This window comes from Vidua macroura, chromosome 27 (genome assembly GCF_024509145.1).
Source record: "Vidua macroura isolate BioBank_ID:100142 chromosome 27, ASM2450914v1, whole genome shotgun sequence".
In the NCBI taxonomy this organism is placed as follows: domain Eukaryota; kingdom Metazoa; phylum Chordata; class Aves; order Passeriformes; family Viduidae; genus Vidua; species Vidua macroura.
In genome coordinates, this window is record NC_071597.1 from 2506926 (window position 1) to 2532015 (window position 25090).

The window sequence follows — 25090 nt, forward strand, 5'->3', positions numbered from 1 at the left end:
AAGGGAAATTGTGGGGAGCATCCTCGGGGTGCTCAAAGTTCCGCCGAAGTTACTCCGAGTTGTAGCAACACTGAGCGTTCAGACACCCCAAAATTTTGGGGTTTGGTTTTTGGGGTGACTGCGAGAAGGGAAATTTGGGGAGGCCCCTCGGGGTGCTCAAAGTTACACTGACGTTACTCCGAGTTGTAGCAACACGGAGCGTTGAAAAACTGCAAAAATTTGAAGTTTGGGTTTTGGGGTGACTGCGAGAAGGGAAATTTGGGGGGAGCCCCCTCAGCTCCTGGAGGAGCCGCGGAGGGGACGGGGGGGGACAGGAGGGGACAGGGGGGGACAGGGGGGACAGGAGGGGACGGGGGGGACAGAGGCGGGACAGGAGGGGACAGGAGGGGGACAGGGGGGGACGGGGGGGACAGGAGGGGAATTTGGGGGGACAGGGGGGACAGGAGGGGACAGTAGGGGACAGAGGGACAGGGGGGACAGGGGGGACAGGAGGGGAATTTGGGGGGACGGGGGGGGGACAGGAGGGGACAGGAGGGGGCAGGAGGGGAATTTGGGGGGACAGGGGGGGACAGGCGGGACAGGAGGGGACAGGGGGGACAGTGGGGGACAGTGGGGACAGGGGGGACAGGAGGGGACAGGGGGGGACAAGGGGGGGACAAGGGGGGACAGGGAGGGACAGGGAGGGACAAGGAGGGACAGGAGGGGACAGGGGGGACAGTGGGGGACAGTGGGGACAGGGGGGACAGGAGGGGACAGGGGGGGGACAGGGGGGGACAGAGGGGACAGGGGGGACAGGAGGGGACAGGAGGGGACAGGGGGGGACAGGGGGGACAGGGGGGGACAGGATGGGACAGGGGGGGACAGGAGGGGACAGGGGGGACAGGGGGGGACAGAGGGACAGGGGGGGACAAGGGGGACAGTGGGGACAGGAGGGGACAGGGGGGACAGGGGGGGACAGGAGGGGACGGGGGGGGGGGCCCCGGCGCTGGGACCGCGGCTCATTTGCATAAATTGACGCCTAATTGTTCATGGCGCGGATCAAAGGGCGCCGCCGCCGCGCCCTGCCCGGCCCGTGCCCCACGGTTCGCCCTTTCCCCCCCCCGCCCCCCAAAAGCGAACCCCGATTTCTGGGGGTTCCCCGCTCCTCCCCCCCCCTCCCCATCCCCTCCTGCCCCTCCGAGCCCCCCCCCCCCAACCTCCCCCTCCCCATTTCCATTCCCATTGAATTTCAATTTAATTTTAATTTTCATCCCGGCGCTTCCAGGGTGGGGGGGTTCGGGTGGTGCCGAGGAGGGGGGGAGGCGGAATTTCTAAATTTCCAAATTTCCGAATTTCCGAATTTCCGGCCGCTTTTTCTTTTTTTTTTTTTTTTTTTTTCTTCTCTCTCTTTTTTTTTTTTTTTTTTTTTTTCCTCCCTTCTCCTCTCCCTTCTTCCCCTTTGCTCGAGCAGAGGCCATTGTTATCAGTGAGCAGCGCGTACCAGAGGCCAAGTGGAACCTCCAGCCTCTGGCCATTCCCAAACCCCCTCGGCTTTTCGGGAAAACCTGGGGGGCATCCCGATTTTTTTTTAAAAAAATTATTATTATTATTTTATTTATATTTTTTTCCCCTCCTTCCCCCCCCACCGCCAAAAAACGCAGAGCGAGCGAGACAATTTGAGCCTCCGCCACCGCCTGCCTGAACCCCCTCCCCCCCTCTTCGCTTTTTTTTTTTTTTTCCTTAAATTTATTATTTTAATTTAAAAAAAAAAAAAAAAATTTACCAACCCATCCCACCCGCCATCAAACCGGATTCGCTAGATTCTATTTTTTTTTAATATTTTCCTTATTTTAACGCTTCACCCCCGTAACGTTTTGAGAGACAGAAAAAAAAAAGAGAGAGCAAAAAAAAAAAAAAAAAAGCAGAAAAAAAAAAAAAGCGAGGAGTAGCGGGAGGGGAAGGGGAGGGGGGGGTCACTCCTCGCTTATTGATTGCGTGGATGCTGGATGTGAAAATATATTATGTCTGCCTGGGCTTGGCTCGTCTGAGACTAAGGTAAGCCGGACTTAAGTAGGCGCTCACTTTGTGAATGGCGGAGTGTATGTCCCGATGATTTATGACCATATGACTCCGAGCTCGGTTCAAGAAGAGTTCACAAGCTTTGAGCTCCCTTCCACGCAGAGCCTCTTTTGCAGCCCTCACCCACCGCCTGCTCGGGGTTGTTTTTTTTTTTTAAATTCCGCCACCCCCACCTTTTCTCTCTCTTTTTTTTAAAATTTATTTATTATTTATTTAATTTTTTTTTTCCCCGCCTCTGCCCGCGTTTTAATTTTTTTTAAAATTTTTTTTTCCGCCTCTCCCCGCGGGTTTTTAAAATTATTTATTTAATTTTTTTCCGTCTCTCCATGCGGTTTTTCTTATTATTTACTTATTTTTTTCCGGCTCTCCCCGCGGTTTTTCTTATTATTTACTTATTTTTTCCGGCTCTCCCCGCGGTTTTTTTATAATTTACTTATTTTTTTCCGCCTCTCCCCGCGGTTTAAAAAATTATTTATTTAATTCTTTTCCGCCTCTCCTCACGGGTTTTTAAAATTATTTATTTAATTTTTTTCCGCCTCTCCCCGCGGTTTTTTTCCTTATTATTTACTTATTTTTTTCCGCCTCTCCCCGCGGTTTTTAAAATTATTTATTTAATTTTCTCCCGTCTCTCCACGCGGTTTTTTTATTATTTACTTATTTTTTCCGGCTCTCCCCGTGGTTTTTCTTATTATTTACTTATTTTTTTTTTCCGCCTCTCCACGCGTTTTTTCTTATTATTTACTTATTATTTTCCGCCTCTCCCCGCGCTTTTAAAAAAATTATTTATTTAATTTATTTTTCCTCCTCTCCCCGCGGTTTTTAAAATTATTTATTTATTTATTTCCCGGCCTCTCCCCGCGTGTGTTTTTTCTTATTTATTTTATTTATTTTTTTCCACCTCTCCTTGCACTTTTAAATTTTTTTTTTCCGCCACCCCCACCCTCTTTATTATTTATTTATTTATTTATTTATTTAATTTCTTTTCCCGCCTCTTCCTGCGCTTGTAATTTTCTTTTTTAATTTTTTTTCCGCCTCTCCCCGCGCTTTTAATTTTTTTTTTAACTTTTTTTTTTTTCTTTTTTTTTTTCTGCCTCTCCACGCGTTGTTTTTAATTTTTTTTAATTTTTTTTTTTTTCCGCGTTCTCCCAGCCGGAGGGAGTTGTCGCTTTGGGGGCAGGGGAGGAGGGAGGAAGGCAAATTTGGGGACGGCTCCGTTGTTTTCCCGGCGCTGGGCTCGCTCCCAGCTCCCTGCCATTGTTGCAGGGGACGCGCTTGGAATATTTCGGATTAATAAGAACCGGAATTAAAGCGCCGGGGCTAAACCCGGCCTGAGCGGGGGAGGGGAGAGGCGCGCTCGGGTCGGGAAATTGGGATTTTCCAACATGGAGGGGGACGCTGCTCCAGCAGAGCCCGCCAGGCTCGGCTTCCTCCGGGCCCCCGCCCGCCTGATCAGTTCTGTACTTTGCATTTCTCTGCTTCTCTGCTCCTCTGTCTCTGTTTCTGTAGCTCTGCATTTCTCTGCTTCTCTGCTCCTCTGTCTCTGTTTCTGTATCTCTGCATTTCTCTGTTTCTCTATTTCTTTATTTCTCTATTTCTCTCTATCTCTGTATTTCTCTCTATCTCTGTATTTCTTTAGTTCTCTGTTTCTCTATTTCTTTATTTTTCTATTTCTCTCTATCTCTGTATTTCTCTAGTTCTCTGTTTCTCTATTTCTCTATTTCTCTATTATCTCTCTATTTCTCTGTTTCTCTATTTCTCTATTTCGCTATTTCTCTATTTCTCTCTATCTCTGTATTTCCCTAGTTCTCTGTTTCTCTATTTCTCGATTATCTCTCTCTGTTTCTCTATTTATCTGTTTCTCTGTTTCCCTATTTCTCTGTTTCTCTATTTCTCTCTATCTCTGTATTTCTCCATTTCTCTATTTCTCTGTTTCTCTATTTCTCTCTATCTGTGTATTTCTCGATTTCTCTCTCTTTCTCTCTTTCTCTGTTTCTCTGTTTCTCTATTTCTCTATCTGTGTATTTCTCGATTTCTCTATTTCTCTATCTCTGTATTTCTCTCTTTCTCTATCTCTCTATTTCTCTATTTCTCTCTATTTCTCTATTTCTATCTCTCTATTTCTCTCTGTCTTTATCTCTGTATTCTCCATTTCTCTCTCTGTATTTTTATACTTCTATATTTCTATGTATCTGCATTTCTATACTCCTGGATTTCTATATTTCTATAGTTTTCTATTTTTCTATCTTTCTATGTTGATATTTTTCCATATTTTTCTATAGTTCTATTTTTCTATCTTTCTGCCTTTCTTTCTATCTTTCTATAGTTCTATATTTCTAGACTTCCGTGTTTCTATATTTCTATAGTTCTATTTTTCTATTTCCCTATATTTTTCTATATTTCTATTTTTCTACACTTCTACCTTTCTGTTCTCCCATACTCCCACACCTCCACACTTCTACATTTCTATATTTCTATTTTTCCCCCGGATCATCCTCCCCACAACCCTTTCCCTGCCTCACCTTTCCCTCTCCCCATCCTTAATTATTTTTTAAATTTTTTTTTTTTTTTTTTTTTAATTTAAATAACGCCGAATCCTCTCCCTCCAAAGTTACAAAGAGTTTTTGGGGAATCGCTGAAAAAGTGAAACTCGGAGCTGGAGCAGCTCCCGCCCGCCTTTCACTGGAGCAGATCATCCAATATTTATTATTTATTATTCTGCCCGGGCTTCTTTTTTTTTTTTTCCCCCTCTTTTTCTTTCTTTCTTTCTTTCTTTTTTTTTTCTTTTTTTTTTCCCTTTTTTCCCTTTTTGTTTCGGGTTTTTTTTTCCCCTTCCCTAAGCAATTCCTTGGAGTAAATAATTAGGATTGCGGCCGTCGCGGGCGAAGATAAATGAGCGGCATTTGTGAGGCGCTGAGCGATGAGGTACAAAGCGGAGCCACGAGCGAGGCGGAGGGGGTTGTAAATTTATTTTATGGACCTTTTAAAACAACGAGAACCATAAAAAAAAAAAAAAAAAAAGTTGAAAAGGGGAAAAAAAAAAAAAAATCGCCGTTATTTTTAGCGAGCATCACAAGGTTCTGCTTTGGGTTTGTTTTGGGTGTGTTTTGTTTGTTTTTTTTTTTTTTTTTAAATAAATCTTTAGCAGACAGAAAGGCCTTGGAGAAATTCCCACCTCTGCCCCCTCGCAGATATTTTCCAGCAAACCTATTCATAATCGAGGCGCTGCTGTTTGTTAATTAATTAATTCACGGCTCGGGGAGCGGAGGCTACTTTTTAATAAGACAAATTTATCATGGCCAGGGAGGAGGAGGAGGAGGAGGAGGAGGAGGAGGAGGAGCAGAATAACTCGCAGCGAGGATCTGCCCTCGGCGCAGACAATAACGCATCTCCGAGGAAGATCCGATGCGGATTTGGGAATGCGGGAAGGATTTAATCAGGGTAAAAAATTAAATAAATAATCCTTAAAAAAACAAACAAAACAACAACAACAACAAAAAAAAAAAAGCCGAGCGTTCCCTCGGCGGACGCTCGGAGGATGGGATGAAGCAAACGGAGCTTTGCTGTGACGTGACATTAAAAACAGCAGCCAGGAAAAGAGGGGAGGAAAAAACCAAACCCAAAAAAAAAAAAAAAAAAAAAAAAAAAAAAAAAAAAAAAAAAAAAAAAAAAGTTATTTATTTATCGTCGAGCTGCGGCTTCTGTTAAACCCCCGGCACTTAAAAATCTCGCGCTGGGCTTTATCTCGGCGGGGTTTGTTTGGGTTTGTTCTCCAGGGTGAAAGAGGCCCAGATAAAATTGAATATACAAGGCAGACGATTAAATATACAATGGGTATCAATCCCCACGGCGAAGGCTCGGCGGCTGCAGAGAGGAGTTTCCAAATCCCCTCTGCTGATTATTTCCAGTTTTCACCTTTTTTTTATTTTTTTTTTTATTTTTTTCCGGCCTATTTCTGCTCTGCTTGAACGAAGGAGAAAGTTTCTGTTGGGGGGGGGGGGAAAAGAAAGAAAGGGAGAAAAATAAGAGACGGGGGAAAAAAAAAAAAAAAAGGTTTAATTTTGTGATTTTTAAGCTTTGGATTGTTGTGGGGTTTTTTTGTTTTTTTTGTTTTTTTTTCTCCCCCCCCCCCGATTTTTCGAGCTTGGATTGAGGGAGGGGGGAAAATCCAAGGAGGAGCAAATGGCCTCGTGAAGTGTTTGTTTTCCAAGAGAAAGAGAGAGAGAGGGGGAAAAAAAATAAAAATAACGACAGCGATTAAACCCCACCGCGTTCGGGATCAGCGCCTGCCTGGATTCGGGATGAGAAACACAAAACCGTGCCGGGAAAAAAAAAAAAAAAAAAGGGATTTATTCTCTAAATTCAACCTGTGCTGTCAGAGAGGGCAAGAAATGGCATTTTTGTGTTCCTGCCGCGAGTCTTTGCCCGGATTCCAGAGGCGCTGGGAGTTCCTGTGTAAACAAAAAAAGGGAGCCAAGTGTGCCAGGACAGCGTTACCTGGGGGGAAAACACGGATTTTTGCTGTTTCCTGGGGGGAAAACACGGATTTTTGCTGTTATCTAGAGGGAAAACACAGATTTTTGCTGTTACCTGGGTGAAAAACATGGATTTTTGCTGCTACCTGGGGGGAAAACATGGATTTTTGCTGTTATCTGGGGGGGGAAAACACGGATTTTTGCTGTTACCTGGGAAAAAAACATGGATTTTTGCTGCTACCTGGGGGGGAAAACACGGATTTTTGCTGTTATCTGGGGGGAAACCACGGATTTTTGCTGTTACCTGGGGGGAAAACACGGGTTTTTGCTGTTATCTGGGGAAAAAAACAGGGATTTTTGCTGTTACCTGGGGGGGGAAAACACGGATTTTTGCTGTTACCTGGGAAAAAAACATGGATTTTTGCTGCTACCTGGGGGGAAAACATGAATTTTTGTTGTTATCTAGGGGAAAAAACAGGGATTTTTGCTGTTACCTGGGGGGGAAAACGCAGATTTTTGCTGTTACTTGGGAAAAAACCACGGATTTTTGCTGTTTCCTGGGGGAAAAACAGGGATTTTTGCTGTTATCTAGAGGGAAAACACGGATTTTTGCTGTTTGCAGCTCAAAATCAAACAACCCCTGGTGCTAAACTTTGAATTCCTGCTGCGGGAGGTTTTCTGGGGGGGCTGTGAGTTGGGTAGGATCAGCAAGGCTTTGGTTGGTTGTTTGTTTTTTTTTTCGGTGCTCCTCCGTTCCGCGCTCTCATTTCTGTGCCGATTTCGGGTTTTTTTTTCCATCGGGGTGCGTAAAAAGCGCGAGAGGCGACGTCCGAGCGGGGATTTGCGCCTGGGGGGCGGCGGGGGGGGGATGAATCCAACGCGCGGGAGCCCAAAAGGAGCCGCCGCCCCCAAAACTCCGCGGGGAAACCAAAAACTCGCCGAGCCTCGGCGGGGTGAAATCCGCCGGCAGCATCTGCTCCCCGGCACCGCTGCGCGGGACCCTATTCATGTCAGCGGCCTTTCAGGCCCCAAGATGGATTCCTGGCGCTGTTATTGTGTTTTTTTCTCCTAACCTTTCAGGTCAGCTCCCACCAGACAGCTGGAGAGGGGCCGTCACGTGGCCTCGGGGTGCCAATGTTCTGCCATAGGGGTGTCAAGACCCTGGTAGCCAAAAAAACCCTCGCGGAAGATGCAGAAGGCCTCGTACTACGACAGCTCCGCGCTCTTCGGGGGTTACTCCTACGGCAGCGGCGCCGCCAATGGATTCGGCTACGAGGGCGCCCAGCAGCCTTTCCAGGCCTCCTCGCACGTGGAGAACGACTTCCAGAGGTCCTCCTGCTCCCTGCAGTCCCTCGGCAGCGCCGCAACGCACGGCAAAAATAAAGAGCTCAACGGCAGCTGCATGCGGCCCGGCGAGGCGCCGGCGTCGCCCAACGGCGGCAGCGCCGACGGCGGCGGCCAGGCCGGCGGGGGGAAAAGCGTCCCCGGCAAAGCCAACCTGGGCGCCGGCATCGCCAAGCAGATCTTCCCCTGGATGAAGGAGTCGAGGCAGAACTCCAAGCAGAAGAACGGCTCGCCCGGCGCAGGTAGACGGCCGGGCCGCGGCGGCGCGCTCCGGCCTCGCCCGCGGTGAAGTGACAAGGTTGAGAAAGCAACAAAAAAAAAAAAACCAAAAAAGAGTTGGTGAAAGAGGTCTAAGAATGGCAAAGGGTCGGAGGAATCGCTCTGGGGAAGGACCAAATTCCTGTTTTCTGGCCCAGAATTCCAAGGAGAGGTCTAAGGGTTGGAGGAATCGGTTTAGGGAAAAGCCAAATTTCCATTTTCTGGCCTGGAATTCCAAAGAGAGGTCTAAGGGTTGCAGGAATGGGTTTAGGGAAGGACCAAATTTCCATTTTCTGGCCTGGAATTCCAAGGAGAGGTCTAAGGGTTGGAGGAATTGCATTAGGGAAGGACCAAATTCCTGTTTCCCAGCCCAGAATTCCGAAGAGAGGTCTAAGGGTTGGAGGAATTGGTTTGGGGAAGGACCAAATTCCTGTTTTATGGCCCAGAATTCCAAAGAGAGGTCTAAGGGTTGCAGGAATCGGTTTAGGGAAGACCCAAATTTCCATTTTCTGGCCCAGAATTCCAAAGAGAGGTCTGAGAGTTGGAGGAATCGGTTTGGGGAAGGACCAAATTCCTGTTTTATGGCCTGGAATTCCAAAGAGAGGTCTAAGGGTTGGAGGAATTGGTTTGGGGAAGACCCAAATTTCCATTTTCTGGCCCAGAATTCTAAAGAGAGGTCTAAGGGTTGCAGGAATGGGTTTAGGGAAGACCCAAATTTCCATTTTCTGGCCCGGAATTCCAAAGAGGCGTCAAAGGCTTGGAGGAATCAGTTTAGGGAAGACCCAAATTCCTCTTTTCCCCCCAGCAGCCCAAAGGGAGGTCTAAATACCCCAAAGGGTCGGAGAAATCAGTTTAGGGAAGGCCCAGATTCCCATTTTCCGGCCCAGAATTCCAAAGGGAGGTCTAAGAATGGCAAAGGGTCGGAGAAATATGTTTGAGGAAGGTCCAGATTTCCATTTTCTGGCCCAGAATTCCAAAGGGAGGTCTAAGAACGGCAAAGGGTTGGAGGAATCGGTTTAGGATAGACCCAAATTCCCGTTTTTCCACCCAGATTTACCAAAGACAGGTCTAAGAATCACAAAGGGTTGGAGGAATCACTTTAGGATAGACCCAAATTCCCGTTTTTCCACCCAGATTTCCCAAAGACAGGTCTAAGGGTAGGAGGAATCAGTTTAGGATAGACCCAAATTCTGGTTTTTCTGCCCAGATTTCCAAGGACAGGTCTAAGGGTTGGAGGGAATCAGTTTAGGATAGACCCAAATTCCCGTTTTCCTGCCCAGATTTCCAAGGACAGGTCTAAGGGTTGGAGGAATCAGTTTAGGATGGACCCAAATTCCCATTTTCCAGGCCAGAATCCCGAAGAGAGGTCTAAGAATCACAAAGGGTTGGAGGAATCAGTTTAGGATAAACCCAAATTCCCGTTTTTCCACCCAGATTTCCCAAAGACAGGTCTAAGGGTTGGAGGAATCACTTTAGGATAGACCCAAATTCCCGTTTTTCCTCCCAGATTTCCAAGGACAGGTCTAAGGGTTGGAGGAATCAGTTTAGGATGGACCCAAATTCCCATTTTCCAGGCCAGAATTCCAAAGAGAGGTCCAAGAACAGCAAAGGGTTGGAGGAATCAGTTTAAGATAGACCCAAATTCCTCTTTTTCTGCCCAGATTTCCCAAAGACAGGTCTAAGGGTTGGAGGAATCACTTTAGGATAAACCCAAATTCCCATTTTTCCACCCAGATTTACCAAGGACAGGTCTAAGGGTTGGAGGAATCAGTTTAGGATAGACCCAAATTCCCGTTTTCCTGCCCAGATTTTCAAGGACAGGTCTAAGAATCACAAAGGGTTGGAGGAATCAGTTTAGGATAGACCCAAATTCCCGGTTTTTCCACCCAGATTTACCAAGGACAGGTCTAAGGGTTGGAGGAATCAGTTTAGGATAGACTCAAATTCCGGTTTTTCCACCCAGATTTCCCAAAGACAGGTCTAAGGGTTGGAGGAATCAGTTTAGGATAGACCCAAATTCTGGTTTTTCTGCCCAGATTTCCAAGGACAGGTCTAAGGGTTGGAGGAATCAGTTTAGGATAGACCCAAATTCCCGTTTTCCTGCCCAGATTTCCAAGGACAGGTCTAAGGGTTGGAGGAATCAGTTTAGGATGGACCCAAATTCCCATTTTCCAGGCCAGAATCCCGAAGAGAGGTCTAAGAATCACAAAGGGTTGGAGGAATCAGTTTAGGATAAACCCAAATTCCCGTTTTTCCACCCAGATTTCCCAAAGACAGGTCTAAGGGTTGGAGGAATCAGTTTAGGATAGACCCAAATTCCCGTTTTTCCTCCCAGATTTCCAAGGACAGGTCTAAGGGTTGGAAGAATCAGTTTAGGATAGACCCAAATTCCCGTTTTTTCCACCCAGATTTCCAAGGACAGGTCTAAGAATCACAAAGGGTTGGAGGAATCAGTTTAGGATAAACCCAAATTCCCATTTTTCCACCCAGATTTACCAAAGACAGGTCTAAGAATCACAAAGGGTTGGAGGAATGAGTTTAGGAAAAACCCAAATTCCCCATTTTCCAGGCCAGAATCCCGAAGACAGGCCTAAGAACAGCAAAGGGTTGGAGGAATCGGTTTAAGATAGACCCAAATTCCCGTTTTTTCCACCCAGATTTACCAAAGACAGGTCTAAGGGTTGGAGGAATCACTTTAGGATAGACCCAAATTCTGGTTTTTTCTGCCCAGATTTCCAAGGACAGGTCTAAGGGTTGGAGGAATCAGTTTAGGATAGACCCAAATTCCCGTTTTTTCCACCCTGATTTACCAAAGACAGGTCTAAGAATCACAAAGGGTTGGAGGAATCAGTTTAGGATAGACCCAAATTCCCGTTTTCCCTGCCCAGATTTACCAAAGACAGGTCTAAGAATCACAAAGGGTTGGAGGAATCAGTTTAGGATAAACCCAAATTCCCATTTTTCCACCCAGATTTACCAAGGACAGGTCTAAGGGTTGGAGGAATCAGTTTAGGATAAACCCAAATTCTGGTTTTTCTGCCCAGATTTCCAAGGACAGGTCTAAGGGTAGGAGGAATCAGTTTAAGATAGACCCAAATTCCCGTTTTTCCTCACAGATTTCCAAGGACAGGTCTAAGGGTTGGAGGAATCAGTTTAGGATGGACCCAAATTCCCATTTTCCAGGCCAGAATCCCGAAGAGAGGTCTAAGAATCACAAAGGGTTGGAGGAATCAGTTTAGGATAAACCCAAATTCCCATTTTTCCACCCAGATTTACCAAAGACAGGTCTAAGGGTTGGAGGAATCAGTTTAGGATAGACCCAAATTCCCGTTTTCCTGCCCAGATTTCCAAGGACAGGTCTAAGGGTAGGAGGAATCAGTTTAGGATAGACCCAAATTCCCATTTTTTCCGCCCAGATTTACCAAGGACAGGTCTAAGGGTTGGAGGAATCACTTTAGGATAGACCCAAATTCCCGTTTTCCTGCCCAGATTTCCAAACAAACCCCCGGGAGGGTCCTGGCAGCGGGCACTGCCCGCCCGCACCGGGTTTATTTATTTGTGGTTTTATTTGAAACGCGACCGCGGGTGATGAGGCCAGGCCTGGTGGACACAAATCTGGGGGCAAATGTTCTCCCAGGCGCTCAGCCCGCGGCTGGAATTCCCTTTGGTGCCTCCCCGGCGCTCAGAGAGAGCAGATGTGGCGCCCCACGTCCAGCTTCTCCTTGTGCCCCACCAAAAGTCCAGATAAATTCAGATTAAAAGCAAAAATCCCATTTGGATTTGCCACAGTCCAGATAAATTCAGATAAAAACCAAAAATTCGGCTCAGATTTGCCACAGTTCAGATAAATTCAGATAAAAGCAAAAATCCCATTTGGATTTGCCACAGTTCAGATTAATTCAGATTAAAACCAGAAATCCCGTTTGGATTTGCCACAGTTCAGATTAATTCAGATAAAACCCAAAAATTCAGCTTGGATTTGCCACAGTTCAGATAAATTTGGATAAAACCCGAAAATCCCGTTTGGCTTTGCCACAATTCAGATTAATTCAGATAAAACCCAAAAATTCGGCTTGGATTTGCCACAGTTCAGATAAATTCAGATAAAACCATAAAATTCTGTTTGGATTTACCACAATTCGGTTTGGATGTACCAGATCTCAGATGAATTAGGATAAACCCCAAAAATTTCAGTTTGGATTTGCCCCAATTCAGATAAAAACCCAAAAATTCGGCTCGGATTTGCCACGGTTCAGATAAATTCAGATAAAAACCAAAAATTCCATTTGTATTTACCAGGTCTCAGATGAATTCAGATAAAAACCAAAAATTGCATTTGGATTTGCCACAATTCAGATAAATTCAGATAAAACTAAAAAATTTCACAGGTAAATTCAGATAAAAACCAAAAAATTCGCAGGTAAATTCAGATAAAAACCAAAAATTCACCGATAAATTCAGATAAAAAAACAAAAATTCAACTCGGATTTGCTACAATTCAGATAAATTCAGATAAAACAAAAAAATTTGCAGATAAATTCAGATAAAAACCAAAAAATTCACCAAAAAGTTCAGATAAAACCCAAAAATTCGTGGATAAATTCAGATCAAAACCAAAAAAATTCACCGAAAAATTCAGATAAAACCCAAAAATTTGTGGATAAATTCAGACCAAAACAAAAAAAAAAATCACCAAATAATTCAGATAAAACCCAAAAATTCGTGGATAAATTGAGACCAAAACCAAAAAAATTCACCAAATAATTCAGATAAAGCCCAAAATTCACAGATAAATTCAGACCAAAACCAAAAAAATTCACCAAAAAATTCAGATAAAAACCCAAAAATTCACAGAGAAATTCAGACAAAACCAAAAAAATTCACCAAAAAATTCAAATAAAACCCAAAAATTCGTGGATAAATTCAGATAAAAACAAAAAAATTCACCAAAAAATTCAGATAAAAAACCCAAAAAATCGCAGATAAATTCAGATAAAAACCAAAAAATTCATCAAAAAGTTCAGATAAAACCCAGAAATTCGTGGATAAATTCAGACAAAACCAAAAAAAAATTCACCAAAAAGTTCAGATAAAACCCAAAAAATTCGTGGATAAACTCAGGCCAAAACCAAAAAAATTCACCAAAAAATTCAGATAAAACCCAAAAATTCGCAGAAAAATTCAGTCAAAAACCAAAAAAATTCACCAAAAAATTCAGATAAAACCCAAAAATTCACAGAGAAATTCAGATAAAAACCAAAAAAATTCACTGAAAAAATTCAGATAAAACCCAAAAATTCCATCTGGGGTTTCCCACGATTTTGACAAACCTCGCCGTCCCCCATCCGCGCGATTTACCGACCTCACCGCTGGGAAAGGCTCGGTGCGGAGGCGAATATTCGGTGTCGCAAAGCGACCCCCTCCTGACCCCCGCATTAATTGACCCCGCGGCCGCCCTGCCAAACGTCGTTTGCCGGAAAATTCTCCGCGGGCAATCATCTCCCCCTCAACCGCGGGGCCCCGGAATCCTCCGCTACATGACATGATCCAATTTTCATAAAGCCGGGGCGGCTTCGGAGAGCAGAACTCTTAATAAATGCCACGGTCACGGAGCGCGGGCTGGCGCGGCGGGGCGAGGGGAGCGTTTATTAAGGAGCGACGCTTTCAATTTCCGCGCGTAAGTAATTCTCTTTTATTTCATTCCGGGTGCCCGACAGAAACCTGCGGCGGCGGCAGCGGCGGCGGCGGCGGAGGAGAGAAAAGCCCGCCGGGCTCCTCGGCCTCCAAGAGGGCGCGCACGGCCTACACCAGCGCGCAGCTGGTGGAGCTGGAGAAGGAATTCCACTTCAACCGCTACCTGTGCCGGCCGCGGCGCGTGGAGATGGCCAACCTGCTGAACCTCAGCGAGCGCCAGATCAAGATCTGGTTCCAGAACAGGAGGATGAAGTACAAAAAGGATCAGAAATCCAAAGGCATGGGCGGCTCTTCCTCCGGAGGGCCTTCCCCGGCGGGCAGCCCCCCGCAGCCCATGCAGGCCTCGGCGGGGTTCCTCAACGCCTTGCACCCCATGAGCGGCGCCTACGAGGCGCCGTCGCCGCCGTCCTTCGGCAAACCCCACCAAAACAGCTACGCCGTGGCCGCCCCCGGCTACCAAGCGCCCCTGAAGGGTTGCCCGAGCCAGCAGAAATACGCCGGGGGCCGCCGGGGCGGCCGAGTACGAGCCGCACGTGCTGCAGGCCAACGGCGTGGCCTACGGGCCGGCCGGCATGCAGGGCAGCCCGGCGTACGTCGGAGGGAACTTTGTGGATTCTCTGCCCGCCTCGGGCCCGGCTCTTTACGGCCTCAACCACCTGCCACACCACCAGGCCGGCGGCGTGGACTACGGAGGGGTGGCCCCGGGCCAGCCCCAGGGACCGTGCGAGAGCCACGCCGCCTACGCGGAGCTCTCGTCGCACCACGCGACTTCTCAGGGCAGAATCCAAGAGGCGCCCAAGCTCACCCACCTGTGAGAGGGGGAAGGTGGTTTTGGGGAGAAAAAGGGGCGGTTTGGGTTTCAGGGATGGTTGTGTTGGGTTGCTCTCCGGCCTCGCTGGTTTCGGCGGGGTTGTCGCGCTCGGGGTTTGTTGCGAGCACAAAATCCAAGAGTTTTTGGTGGTTTTTGGAAGGGTTTCGACAGAAATGTTTCTGAAACGGGCTCGGCGTGGTTTTGTGGGAATCCCGCAGGGTTGACGCGGCCAAATCCGTCGGTTCCAAGCCACGTCCGGATCGTCACCGGTAATTCCCGGATGCTGGGAAGGAGGAGAGTCCGCCAGGCAAGTTCTGGGGTCTCTGCATCCAAAAAAAAACCCCAAAGAGATCCACCAGGACGTTCCCCACTCCTCCAGATCCACCTGTGCTTCCCTTCCCCGCCCTCAGGGGAGGGGCCGTCCCTTCCCGCTGGAAAAGGGGGAAATCCAATTTCTGACCGGAAAAAGGAAAAATCCGATTTCTCACCGGAAAAGGGATAAATCCAATTTCTGACCGGAAAAGGGATAAGTCCAGTTTCCCACTGGAAAAGGGATAGGTCCAGTTTCCCACCGGAAAAAGGAGAAATCCAATTTCCCACCGGAAAAAGAAGAAATCCAATTTCTGACTGAAAAAGCACCACTACAGAGGGAAAAAAATCCAATTTCCCACTGGAAAAAGGACAAATCCAATTTCCCACCGGAAAAAGGACAAATCCAATTTCCCACTGGAAAAGGGATAAATCCAATTTCTGACCGGAAAAAGAAGAAATCCAATTTCCCACTGGAAAAAGGAGAAATCCAATTTCCCACTGGAAAAGCACCACTACAAAGGGGAAAAAAAATCCAATTTCCCACCGGAAAAGGGAGAAATCCAATTTCTGACCGGAAAAGGAGAAATCCAATTTCCCACCGGAAAAGGGATAAATCTAATTTCCCACTGGAAAAAGAAGAAATCCAATTTCTGACTGGAAAAGCACCACTACAGAGGGAAAAAAATCCAATTTCCCACTGGAAAAAGGACAAATCCAATTTCCCGCTGGAAAAGGGAGAAATCCAATTTCCCACCGGAAAAGGGAAAAATCCAATTTCTGACCGGAAAAGGAGAAATCCACTTTCCCACCGGAAAAGGAGAAATCCAATTTCCCACCGGAAAAGGGAGAAATCCAATTTCTGACTGGAAAAGGGATAAATCCAATTTCTGACCGGAAAAAGAAGAAATCCACTTTCCCACCGGAAAAGGAGAAATCCACTTTCCCACCGCGTCACTTCCCACCAAACCCCCCAAAATCCTGGGAATATCCGCACCTGCCGAGGGCCGGGAGCCACGCTCGTCCCTCCAGGCCCTGCTCCCCCTCCCCAACGCAGCACCACAAAAATAAAACAAAAACATGAAAAACTTTGGGATAAGAGCGGTCGAACCCCACCAAGGGTCGAGGAAACGCCTCAATCCCTCCTTTTTTTTTTTTTCCCCTCTCCCAAAATTCCAAAGAGAGGAGAAGAAAGAGTCGCCAGGGCTGAATATTTCCCTTCCTTCGCCTCTGCTGAGGTGAAAAATCTTCATTTCTCCATTTGGGGAGTGTTTTTATTTTGAATTTTTAAATTATTTTTTTTTTAATTTTTTTTTTTTTTGGGAGTGTTGTTTTTTTTTTTTTTTTTTTAGGGTTGACGAGCAGAAGAAAAAAAAAAACAAAAAACTGAGAAAATCAGGGAAATCCTGAGCTTCTTTCCTCCTCTCCTCCCGAGCTGAGGTGAAAACAGGGTATATTTGAGCAGAGGGAATGTCCTCCACGGAAGCAGAAGCCAACGGGATCCGCTGACGCTTTCCTGCCTGGACGTCTTTGTTGCACTTAGAGTTTACATATAATGGGTATTAAAAACAAACAAAAAAATTAATAATAATTAAAAAAAAAAAGCAACTTTGAAGGGCTCTCAGCTCCGTCGAGGCGCCCTTCAGTTAGGTGTGTGTTCTGGTGAACATTCAGATATATTTATTGGTTATAGCCAGTTGGAAATATTTTGCTTTTATTTTTTTTTTTTTTTCCCCCTGGTATTATTTATCCCCCCCCCCTCTTAGTATTTATATGAGAGAAAAGAAAAAAAAAAAAAAAGACAAAAAATAAGAATGAAACGGTACTTTTTTTAGTATTACCCTTCTGAAAAAAAAAAAAAAAAAGCGAAAAAAAAAAAAAAAAAAAAGCAGATAAAAAACAAGAAAAAAAAATAAATAATATTATTAATAATAATAATAATAATTAAAAAAAAAAAAGGACATTGTGTTCCCCTTGTCACTGTACCTTCTTTTTAGTTATTGTAATTTAGGGAGAAGCAGTAGTTTTATGTTGGTACTTATGAATAATGTAATTAGTTCTCCTGGAGGCATGAGAGCAGCAGCCTGTGATTGTTTAGTCCTGAATTAGAAGAATTTCATCGCGGCTCCCTCCCCTCCCGCCCCTCCTCGCGGAGCTCTTCCTTTGTTCTTACAGTAAATTCTTTTCTTTCCTCGCTTCAAGGGTTGTCCGCGGAACAATTCCCCAATAAAACTTTTCTCTTATCGCTTTTATCTCGTCCTATCCGTGGGGGGGGGGGAAAGCAAAATTTTAAAATAAATAAAGAAATAAAATTGGAGGGGGGAAAAAATGGTTTTGTTTAAAGAAAGGGAGGTGGGGGAGGGATGGAGGAGCCTGGTTTGGGGTGAAATCCTGGGAATTCGGGCGCCCACAAAGGGGGGTCACGTGGAGGAAGGGCCGGGCTGCCATTGGAGAGGGGAGGAAAACAAAGGAAAAGGGATTAATCATGGGAAAAAAAGGAATAAAATAAATAAAAACGAGGGAAAAAAAAAGCACAAAATTAAAAAAAAAACCAACAAAAGAAAACCACCACAGAGAGAGAGAAGAAAATGCAAAAATGGCCCCGAGTTCCCATCCGGGACCCTGGGGAGTGAGGAGGAATTAAATCCATAATTTCTATGTTATTGAATTGAACGCTAAATAATTGAATTTCGGCGGAAATAACTGAGTCGTGGCGAAGAGAGCGGAATGATTTCTGGTGTGGCTGTGCGCGGCAGCCACGTGCGCCCACCGCGCCTCCCCGCGCACCCCAAATTTGGATTAAAACAGGGGAAAAAAAACCCCAAAAAAAAAAGCGAAAGCGAGAGGGGAGAGCAAGGCTGAGCCAGCAGCGAAAGCGGGCGGGGAAGGCCGTGAATAATTCGCTTTTTTATGCTCTCAAACCCTAAGAAAACTCCCATTAAAGCAGCAATAAAAGTTTTATGGCGCTGGGAAAGGGTGGAAAGGCTGGGGGGGGGAGGAGGAGGAGGAGGAGGAGGAGGAGGAGGAAGGGGGAAGGTTTCCCTCCGCAGGGAAGGACAGGGGGATTTGGGATTTTCGTTTTCGGTTTTTTTGGATTTTCGTTTTCGCCACAAAAGGGGTGGAAAAGCTGGAAAAGGTACCCGAAAAAAGAGGGAAAAAAAAGAAAAAAAAGAAAAAAAAAAGTAGAGGCAGCGTGTGGGTTTTGTATTTTGTGCTTTATATTTTTTATATATTTTGTATTTATATATTATATATTATATATTATATATTATATATTATATATTATATATTATATATTATATATTATATATTATATATTTTGTATTTATATATTATATATTATATATTATATTATATATTATATATTATATATTATCTATTATCTATTATCTATTATCTATTATCTATTATCTATTATATATTATATAATATATATGATATATGATATATGATACATTATATAATGTATTATATATTGCATATAATGTATCATATATCATATATTATATCTATGACATACTATATATTCTATATTTTATATTTTATACTTCATATTTTACATTATATATGATATATTCTAGATCATATATCATATATTATATATCTTATATAGCCTATATAGTATATTTATATTTTATTTTTTATATTTTTATATTTTATATTTCATGTTTTATATTTCATATTTTACATTATTTTACGTGTAACATCCAATGCCCGGTACTTCCTACCCCACATTTTCCATTTTTACCCCACGCTTCCCCATTCCCGATATTTGACATTTTTACTCTTTCCATCCACCTGTGTGCCCCCGAGGGATTAAAAAAAACAAAACAAACAACCTCTCAGGCGAAAAAAACCTCTCATATTCCAAATTCCGCGTTAATAATTAAAAATTTTAATTCTAAATAACGATCAACAAGAGCGGGATCTCCCATCCCGCCCTGTGAAATATTCTGAATTTAAGAGCGCAAACCCGCGCGGGGCTGCCCGGGGATCCTCTGGCGGAACATTTCCCTCCTTCCTCTCGCATTCCCACATTTCTGCCGGGCGCCATGTTGTGGCAGGGATTCCCAGGAAATGGTTAAAATCAGGGGAAAAAAGGGAAAAAAAAAAAAAAAAAAAAAAAAAAAAGGCAATTCCGGGGCCGCCCCGCGCTGCTCGCGCCGAGCCCTCGGCTCTGTGGCCTCCGGCAGCTCCGGGGAATTCCCCCCGGGATGCCGTGGCTTTCCATGGAATTTGGAGATTTTTTTCTTTTTCCTCATTTTGTGCCTCCGTGTGATGCGTGGGGAAAAAAAAAAAAAAAAATCCCGATTTTCCGAGAGGGGTTTTTTTTTGCCTTTTTTCTTTTCTCTCTCTTTATTTTCCCCCCCTCTTTTCATTTTCCCCTCTTTTCATTCCCCCTCTTCTCTTTTTTCCCTCTTTTCATTCCCCCCCTTTCTCTTAATTCCCTCTTTTTATTTCTCCCTTCTTTTCATTTTTCCATCTTTTCATTTTTCCATCTTTTCAGTTTTCCCTCTTCTCATTTTTCCCTCTTTTCATTCCCCCCCCTTTCTCTTTATTCCCTCGTTTATTTCTCCCTTCTTTTCATTTTTCCACCTTTTCATTTTCTCTCCCTTTTCATTTCCTCCACTTTTTAATTCCTCCCTTTTTCATCCCCCCACGTTTCATTTCCCCCACTTTTCATTTTCCCCTCTTTCCATTTCCCCCTCTTTTCATTTTTCCTCTCTTTATTTCCCCCCATTTTCATTTCCCCCCTCTCTTTTCATCCCCCCACTTTTCTTTTCCCCCCTTTCCAGTTCCCCCTCTTTTAATTTTTCCCTCTTTTCATTTTTCCAACTTTTCAATTTCCCCTCTTTCCATTTCCCCCTCTTTTCATTTTTCCTCTCTTTATTTCCCCCCATTTTCATTTCCCCCCTCTCTTTTCAACCCCCCACTTTCCATTTCCCCCTCTTTTCATTTTTCCCTCTTTCCATTTTCCCTTCTTTCCATTTCCCCCTCTTTCCATTTTCCCTCTTTCCATTTTCCCTTCTTTCCATTTTTCCCTCTTTCCATTTTTCCCTCTTTCCATTTTTCCATCTTTCCATTTTCCCTTCTTTCCATTTTTCCCTCTTTCCATTTTTCCCTCTTTCCATTTTCCCTTCTTTCCATTTTTCCCTCTTTCCATTTTCCCCTCTTTCCATTTTCCCCTCTTTTCATTTTCTCCCCTTTTTCATTTCCCCCTATTTCCCTCCCCCCATCTTTTCACCCCCTCACTTTTCTTTTTCCCCCCTTTTTTAATTCTCCCCTCTTCTCATTTCCCCTCTTTTCATCCCCCCCAATTTTTATTTTTCTTTCCCCCTTTCAATTCCGAGTGCGAGCAACGAGCAGAGACAACTTTTGGGAGCGACTGGGAAGAATTTTACATCCCAAATTCTTCCTCTTCAGCTCCTCCATCCCTCCAAAGCGAGGAATTACCAACCGCGGACAAAAATCCACTTTTGGGGAAAAAAAAATCCCATTTTTGGGAACCCCAAAAATCCACTTCCAACCAGCCAGCAACGAGCACAACCCCAATTATTTCCTTTTTAATCCTTGACCTGATATTAAACTGATTTTTTTGGGGGGTGGTTTGGATGCGCGAATCTGCAAAACACTCTGGGAATTTTGATTTTGCGCTGGGCGTTTTTTAAAATTATTATCATTATTTTCTTTACCCCGCTTGCTAAATGAGCTTTAGATTTATTCCGCGCCCTCCCAAAGCCTCCCCACCCACGCAGATGCCTGAAGTGACAAAAGTTTCCAGGCTTCTCCCTGCGGGATCGGAGCCTCCCAGGCTGCAAACTGGGACAACTGGAGCTCCAACAAACCCAAAAATAAACCCCAAAATCTCCTTTTCCAGCCCCTCCGGGCAGATTCATTTTCATTTCTCTCTCTCTCTTTTTTTTTCTTCTTTTTTCTTTTTTTTTTTTTTTTTTCTTTTTTTTAAAGTTTCTACCCGGATTAAAGTTTATAAATCAGCCCTGGGTTAAAAAAAAAAACAACCTCCGTGGCAAAAGCCAAATTTCTTTGCTGAGTGAGTCAGGCCGAGCTGTCAAAAGTCTTTGGAGGAAAAGATTGATGGTTTCTCTCTTCTTTTCGGGTTGTGCGGACCGGGGCGCTTTAGAGAGGGGAAAGAAAGAAAGAAAGAAAGAAAGAAAAAAAAAAAAATCTTGGGAAATGACTCTTCCATTTTATTTATTTATTTTGTAAACTCTGGAAGTGGCGCTGCTTTATTGGAGATGAGGAGCGGGGGGGAAAAAAAAGAGATGGGAAGGGAAAAAAAAGCGATTTCAAAGCTATCCGTGACCTTAAAAGGTGTTCGGCCTTTGAGCGAAGTGCGAAGGGTCCATTAAGCCTGGCCTGGGAAGGAGAAGGATTAGGCTGCTCTTTAAAAGTCATTTCAACCGCTAAATGGGGCCGGTTTTAACCAAACTTGGCTTAAAAGCTCGCTCGATTCCCGAGGGCTTCGCACCCAGGCTCGAGCACAAAGCGCCGGGAAAAGCCGCAGGGAAGGGGAGAGGCGCGAGCAGGAGCGCGCAGGGAAGGCAGGAAAATCCCAATTCCCATTCTCCCGTTTTCCCACCGCTCCCAGGGATGGGAGCTCGGCGGGAGGCACCGGGAGCGGGCAGCGAGGGCACGGGGCTGGAACCGGGCTGGAACCGGGCTGGAACGGGATTGGAGTGGGTTTGGAAAGGGATTGGAATGGGTTTGGAATGGGGCTGGAACGGGATTGGAACGGGACTGGAATGGGTTTGGAACGGGGCTGGAATGGGTTTGGAACAGGATTGGAACGGGTTTGGAACGGGGCTGTAACGGGGCTGGAATGGGGCTGGAATGGGTTTGGAACGGGGCTGGAACGGGGCTGTAACGGGACTGGAATGGGTTTGGAACGGGGCTGGAACAGGGCTGTAACGGGACTGGAATGGGTTTGGAACGGGGCTGGAACGGGGCTGGAATGGGGCTGGAATGGGTTTGGAACGGGGCTGGAATGGGTTTGGAACCGGGCTGGAATGGGTTTATAACGGTAATGGAAAAGTGCTGGAATGGGTTTGGAACGGGATTGGAACAGAGCTGGAACGGGGCTGGAACGGGTTTGGAACGGGGCTGGAATGGGTTTGGAACGGGGGCTGTAACAGGGCTGTAACGGGACTGGAATGGGTTTGGAACGGAGCTGGAACGGAGCTGGAACGGGCAGGGAAAGGGAATGGGCAGGGAATGGACACAGAAAGGGCGGGGAACGGGCAGGGAACGGGCAGGGAACGGGCAGGGAACGGGCAGGGAAAGTGGGAGAGGGAAGGCCGAGAAGGACAGACAGGACAGGCAGGACACGGGGCACGGGCAGGATGGGCCGGGAAAGCGGGAGAGGGAACATCGGGAAGGACACGGAGGGCCGGGAAGGACACGGAGCACCGGGAAGGACACGGAGCACCGGGAAGGACACAGAGCACCGGGAAGGACACGGAGGGCCGGGAAGGACACGGAGGGCCGGACAGGCAGGAGACGCAGGGCAGGGAAAGCAGAACAGGGAAAGCAGGAGTGGCAGGACAGGGGACATCGGGAAGGACACGGAGGGCAGGACAGGGGACATCGGGAAGGACACGGAGGGCAGGACAGGGGACATCGGGAAGGACACGGAGGGCAGGACAGGGGACATCGGGAAGGACACGGAGGGCAGGACAGGGGACATCGGGAAGGACACGGAGGGCAGGACAGGGGACATCGGGAAGGGCAAGAAAGACTGGCAGGATGGGAAGCATCGGGCAGGAGAGGCAGGACAGGGAACACCAGGAAGGAGAGGGGACATCGGAAGGGACAGGGAGGGCAGGACAGGGAACACCAGGAAGGAGAGAAAGGGCAGGAAGCAGCAGGCAGAACAGACAGGGAAGGAGAGAAGGACAGGCAGGACAGGAAGGACAGGAGGGACAGGGAACAACAGGCAGGACAAGAAGCTCCAGGAAGGACAGGGGACATCGGGAAGGACAGGCAGGACAGGGGACATCGGGAAGGACAGGGACCTTCAGGAGGGGACAGGCAGGGAAAGAAGCACAGGCGGGGCAGGGAGCACCAGGCACGGGAAAAAGCACAGGGAGCGTCAGGGGAGACACGGGACAGGGAAGGGAAGGGAAGGGAAGGGAAGGGAAGGGAAGGGAAGGGAAGGAAGGAGGAAGGGAAGGGAAGGGAAGGGAAGGGAAGGGAAGGGGAAGGGAAGGGAAGGAAGGGAAGGGAAGGGAAGGGAAGGGAAGGGAAGGGAAGGGAAGGGAAGGGAAGGGAAGGGAAGGGAAGGGAAGGGAAGGGGAAGGGAATGGAAGGGAAGGAAGGGAAGGGAAGGGAAGGGAGGAAGGGAGGAAGGGAGGGAGGAAGGGAGGGAGGAAGGGAGGGAGGAAGGGAGGAAGGGAGGAAGGGAGGAAGGGAGGAAGGGAGGAAGGGAGGAAGGGAGGAAGGGAGGAAGGAAGGAAGGAAGGAAGGAAGGAAGGAAGGAAGGAAGGAAGGAAGGAAGGAAGGAAGGAAGGAAGGAAGGAAGGAGGAAGGAAGGAAGGAAGGAAGGAAGGAAGGAAGGAAGGAAGGAAGGAAGGAAGGAAGGAAGGAAGGAAGGAAGGAAGGAAGGAAGGAAGGAAGGAAGGAAGGAAGAAGGAAGGAAGGAGGAAGGAAGGAAGGAAGGAAGGAAGGAAGGAAGGAAGGAAGGAAGGAAGGAAGGAAGGAAGGAAGGAAGGAAGGAAGGAAGGAAGGAAGGAAGGAAGGAAGGAAGGAAGGAAGGAAGGAAGGAAGGAAGGAAGGAAGGAAGGAAGGAAGGAAGGAAGGAAGGAAGGAAGGAAGGAAGGAAGGAAGGAAGGAAGGAAGGAAGGAAGGAAGGAAGGAAGGAAGGAAGGAAGGAAGGAAGGAAGGAAGGAAGGAAGGAAGGAAGGAAGGAAGGGAAGGAAGGAAGGAAGGAAGGAAGGAAGGAAGGAAGGAAGGAAGGACAGGGAAGGCAGCATCTCCCTGCCCTCAGCCCACAGCCAAGGAAGGATGTTGATTCTGGCTGCTGGCTCTTCTGGGGCTCCTCTCTCTCTCGCTCTCTCCCCCCCACTTTTTTTTTTTTTTTTTTTTTTAATCAATTAAAGAAAATAACGCTTTCTGTTTGCCACCCAGGCCCCGCCTGCCATTGGCCCGGGCCGCCCACGTGACGAGGAATTGGCTGCGATTTCGCCCCAGCCTCGAGTTTCGCAGAGCAGGGTCCCCCTCCGCCTGTGCGATCGGCAATATAACAATTATAAAAAGCCCGAGGACCGTCATCATCCTCGCCATCAAAAACCCGAGGCCCTCCGATTTCTCTCCTCCTCCTCCTCCTCCTCCCTCTCCCCCGCCTCCCTCCCGCTTTTTAAACCGCTGGAAAAGCCATGAATTTGAATTTGGGAGGGAGATCGGGTTTATAAACAGCCAGCCTTCGCTCGCTGAGCGCCTGGCGTCTCTCCCCGCTGTCCTGGAGACGTTTCAAACTTCATCAATCAAGGGCTCGACATTCCTTCCTCCTCCTTTTGAGCAGAGCCTCCTCCAAAGCCCGGATCCTTCCTCGGGCAGCCGGGCGAGAGCGCGGAGCCACCGGCGAGCAGCCCCCGGCCCGGCCCGGCCGCAGCCCCCGGCCCGGCCCGGCCCCCGCGCAGCGCCCTTCCCGCGGGTGGAGGAGAAGAAATCGTCCAGGAAAACCTCCCAGGCTCCGTCCTCTTCTTCCCTCACCATCCTCCTCCTCCTCCTCGCTGCCGGTGCCCGCAGGTTCGTAGGGCTGGGGGTGGTGGAGGGGGAGTGCGTGCGGAAAATGAGCGATTCTCCTCGCCGAGCCCCCCAAAAAAAAGCCCAGCCCCCCCCCCCCCCGCGGTTGTGTCACGCGTGGGGTTCACGGAGCGACGTCCCCAGCCCCTAAAAAAAGAACAAAATTTTGCGAATTCTGCCAAAACCGCGGAGCGAGAAGAGCCCTGGGTGGGGGGGGGGTCCGGAGAGAGGAGAGGGGGAGGTTGCAAGTGCGTTTGTTCGGGTTTCTCCGCCAGAGCTGCGGGTTTTTACAGCCTAAGGGGAAAAAAAAAAAGGGGGGAAAATAAAAAAAATTAAAAAAAAAAGAGGGAAAAATTAAAAAAAAAAAAGGGGGGGAATAAAT

The 25090-nt window shown here is 46.9% G+C and overlaps 2 protein-coding genes across 2 annotated transcripts in view; both read left to right on the forward strand.

Moving 5' to 3' along the window:
- HOXB9 (homeobox B9) overlaps positions 1-25090 on the forward strand; it is an 84113-nt gene that overhangs the window by 56653 nt on the left and 2370 nt on the right.
- On the forward strand, positions 7676-14719 carry HOXB3 (homeobox B3). Its single transcript, XM_053999794.1, is given in 3 exon segments — positions 7676-8116; positions 13850-14325; positions 14327-14719. Coding segments are annotated over 3 exon segments (1188 nt in total). The 5' UTR covers positions 7676-7719; the 3' UTR covers positions 14642-14719.